Raw genomic sequence first — 2,654 nt, 5'->3', positions numbered from 1 at the left:
TTTGACATATTTTGATATAAAAAATAAAATATCTTGTAAAATATTTAGTTTTCGATAATCTTACCGTAATACTTTTATGTTCAGAATAATGAGACAAATCAATTAGTGTAAAAAAATAATTGTTTTTAAGAAAAATTATGTAATTATTTACAATGTATTTTTTTAAACAATTATTTGGTTTTTTCTTTACACTGATTGATTTGTGTTATTATTCTGTACATAAAAGTATTACGGTAAGATTATCGAAAACTAAATATTTTACGAGATATTTTATTTTTTATATCAAAATATGTCAGATTAAAATATAAAATAACTCAAAAAGTATAAAATGAAAAAATACTTTATTATAGTGTTTTGGAAAGCTCTCGAGGTAAGCTATAAGAATATGTAATGAAAAATAGAGGGTTCCATTTAAAAAATTCAAAGTGATTTTTATGTGACCTTGACGGTGCTATTCAAGGTCATACTGATATTATTATATAATGCGCCACTTAGAGCTCTACAACTTCTGCATGAAACATTTTTCACGAAAATGCGTTGTTTCCTCAAAAAACTGCTGATACGGGCGCTCTGTTACACTCTGTATATATTTTTAAAGCAAAATAGAACATATACGCCTACAAAGAAAAAAAAAAACAGAATAATAATAAATTCTCAGTAATTTAAAATTAATTAGAAGTGATTTAATAGATATAGTAAAATAGATGTAAAAATAAGTTTTAGTTATAAACCAAGAGATTAAATCAATTCTATAAGCATTAAACTGTAATAATTCAAGTTATTTAAATTATACATACGTAATATAATATATAAGAAATAGAATATCTGAATTAAAATCAATCAAATCAAGAAAACAGAATTAGAACTAACATAAGAAGTAAAAATTTTGTTGAAATTGTTGAAAAATGATATAATAAAGGGAAAAATAGTATATAAGTGTGTATATGTACATATAGGAGGACAAAGCAGATTTAAGCGTAAGAATTCGCAATATAATGCATAAGACTCATGTGCGTCATTGTTTAAGTTTATGATTGTCGTACTCAATTTTAACTATGCGGTTAGTAGACTGCGCAATATTTCTGACCGATTTATATTCTAGATAAACAGAATGCTGATTTGTGTATAGGAAAGATTTGTGAAGGGCATCACATGACTAATTTTTATGCACAAATCTGCATATAATCTAATTTTGTTTATTTTCATAAGGCACGTTGATAAATATGTTCGAGAATATAATGTTATTTAGAAAGCCTATATATATAACATTTGTGTTCTCTATTATAACATTAAGCAGAAAATATTCTTATTTATTCTAAAATTCTTTATATAGAATAGATAAAATGCATAATACTAAAGAAATAATGCTGCTTATCAAAAAAAAATCGATTTTCTATTAGTAATTTATGTTTATCATGATTTATATATATTTTGAAAATAAGATATAAATGTAAGGCAAAAATGGCAAAAAGAACCAAGCGCAGTAATGAGAGCGCAAAAATATTTATATATTTTGTATATCAATGAAATGCATATCATGTCATAGTATCATACATTGAGCGCTGTGTGAGCATTTTTACTTTTATTATACACACATTTTCAATAGCCTTAATTATTTTATAAAACTAATCTTTCATTCTATTCATTTATATTTGTATAATAAATACCTGTAATGAGAATTGACTGTCCGGCGTAAAATTTTTGTATCGGCGTCTTATGTATTTCAGTTTCATTGTTTCGATCGTAATCCATGATTTTTTAAAAGTTACCACAAAAATTAACAAATAAGTGACACTTGTTCACAAGTGTGGAACACTGAAAGATCTTCCGACTTTCTCGAGCAAAGTTTCAGTTGATACAATTACTAGAACTGTATTGAAGAGATGATGTTGCCGTATATATATGTTACGTTTATACAGGGTGTAAAAGAAGTTATCCTTTTTAGTTTCTTAAAATGAAAGAGATAGCCTGTTTACGCGAGAAAGCTTGACACGTGATGCTTGACGCGCGTCAACGATTCGTTCCCTGAAGTAAGGGGGGTACATGAAAGTGCACCAATTGGCCATGGATATACTCATAGACATAGTATATCTAGACCGAGTGTTGAGGAGTGGGAGCCGATGCCCACGTAGAAAAGGACATACTCTGTTTCGTGACCCTTGCGTTCTCTCTCGCTCGCACGTAGCATGACGAAAGAGAGCGCTATGCTAAGAGAACGCAAGGGGCACGAAACAGAGTATGTCCTTTTCTACGTGGGCATCGGCCCCCACTCCTTAAATAAAGGCAAACGCTCGGTCTAGATATACTATGTCTATGGATATACTTCTATGTACCCCCCTTACCTCCGGGAACGAATCGTTGACGCGTAGTGTACAAGACAAAGTATTTTTGGTGTAATTATTATGTACAAAAAATAAATATTTGTCTATAAAATATATTGTTGCACTTATTTACAAAAATGTCAATCTACATAGAGTATTTTTACTAAATATTTTTACTAAATAAATTTTATTCAAAATTTTGATTAAATTCAAAAGGCACAAAAAGCGAAGCTTGCTTCGTATTTAGTAAAAATACTCTGTACATAGACATTTCTGTAAATAAATGCAACAATATATTTTATAGATAAATATCTATTTTATACATAATTTAAA

At 28.3% G+C, this 2,654-nt stretch overlaps 1 protein-coding gene across 2 annotated transcripts in view; it reads right to left on the bottom strand.

Moving 5' to 3' along the window:
- The window catches only part of LOC115237752 (fatty acyl-CoA reductase wat-like), a 7,227-nt gene extending 5,342 nt beyond the window's left edge, over window positions 1-1,885 (bottom strand). The window contains exon 1 of one of the 2 annotated variants that reach the window (XM_029810995.1): window positions 1,668-1,885. In XM_029810995.1, the coding sequence (XP_029666855.1) occupies window positions 1,668-1,752 (85 nt within the window). In that variant the 5' untranslated portion in view covers window positions 1,753-1,885. The remainder of the gene's footprint in view (window positions 1-1,667) is intronic. The other variant, XM_029810996.1, reaches the window with a different exon arrangement.
- Window positions 1,886-2,654: the final 769 nt, after the last annotated feature.

The sequence above is a fragment of the Formica exsecta genome, unplaced genomic scaffold (assembly GCF_003651465.1).
Source record: "Formica exsecta isolate Colony F162 unplaced genomic scaffold, ASM365146v1 scaffold308, whole genome shotgun sequence".
NCBI lineage: Eukaryota > Metazoa > Arthropoda > Insecta > Hymenoptera > Formicidae > Formica > Formica exsecta.
This window is presented reverse-complemented; position numbering and strand designations above follow the sequence as displayed.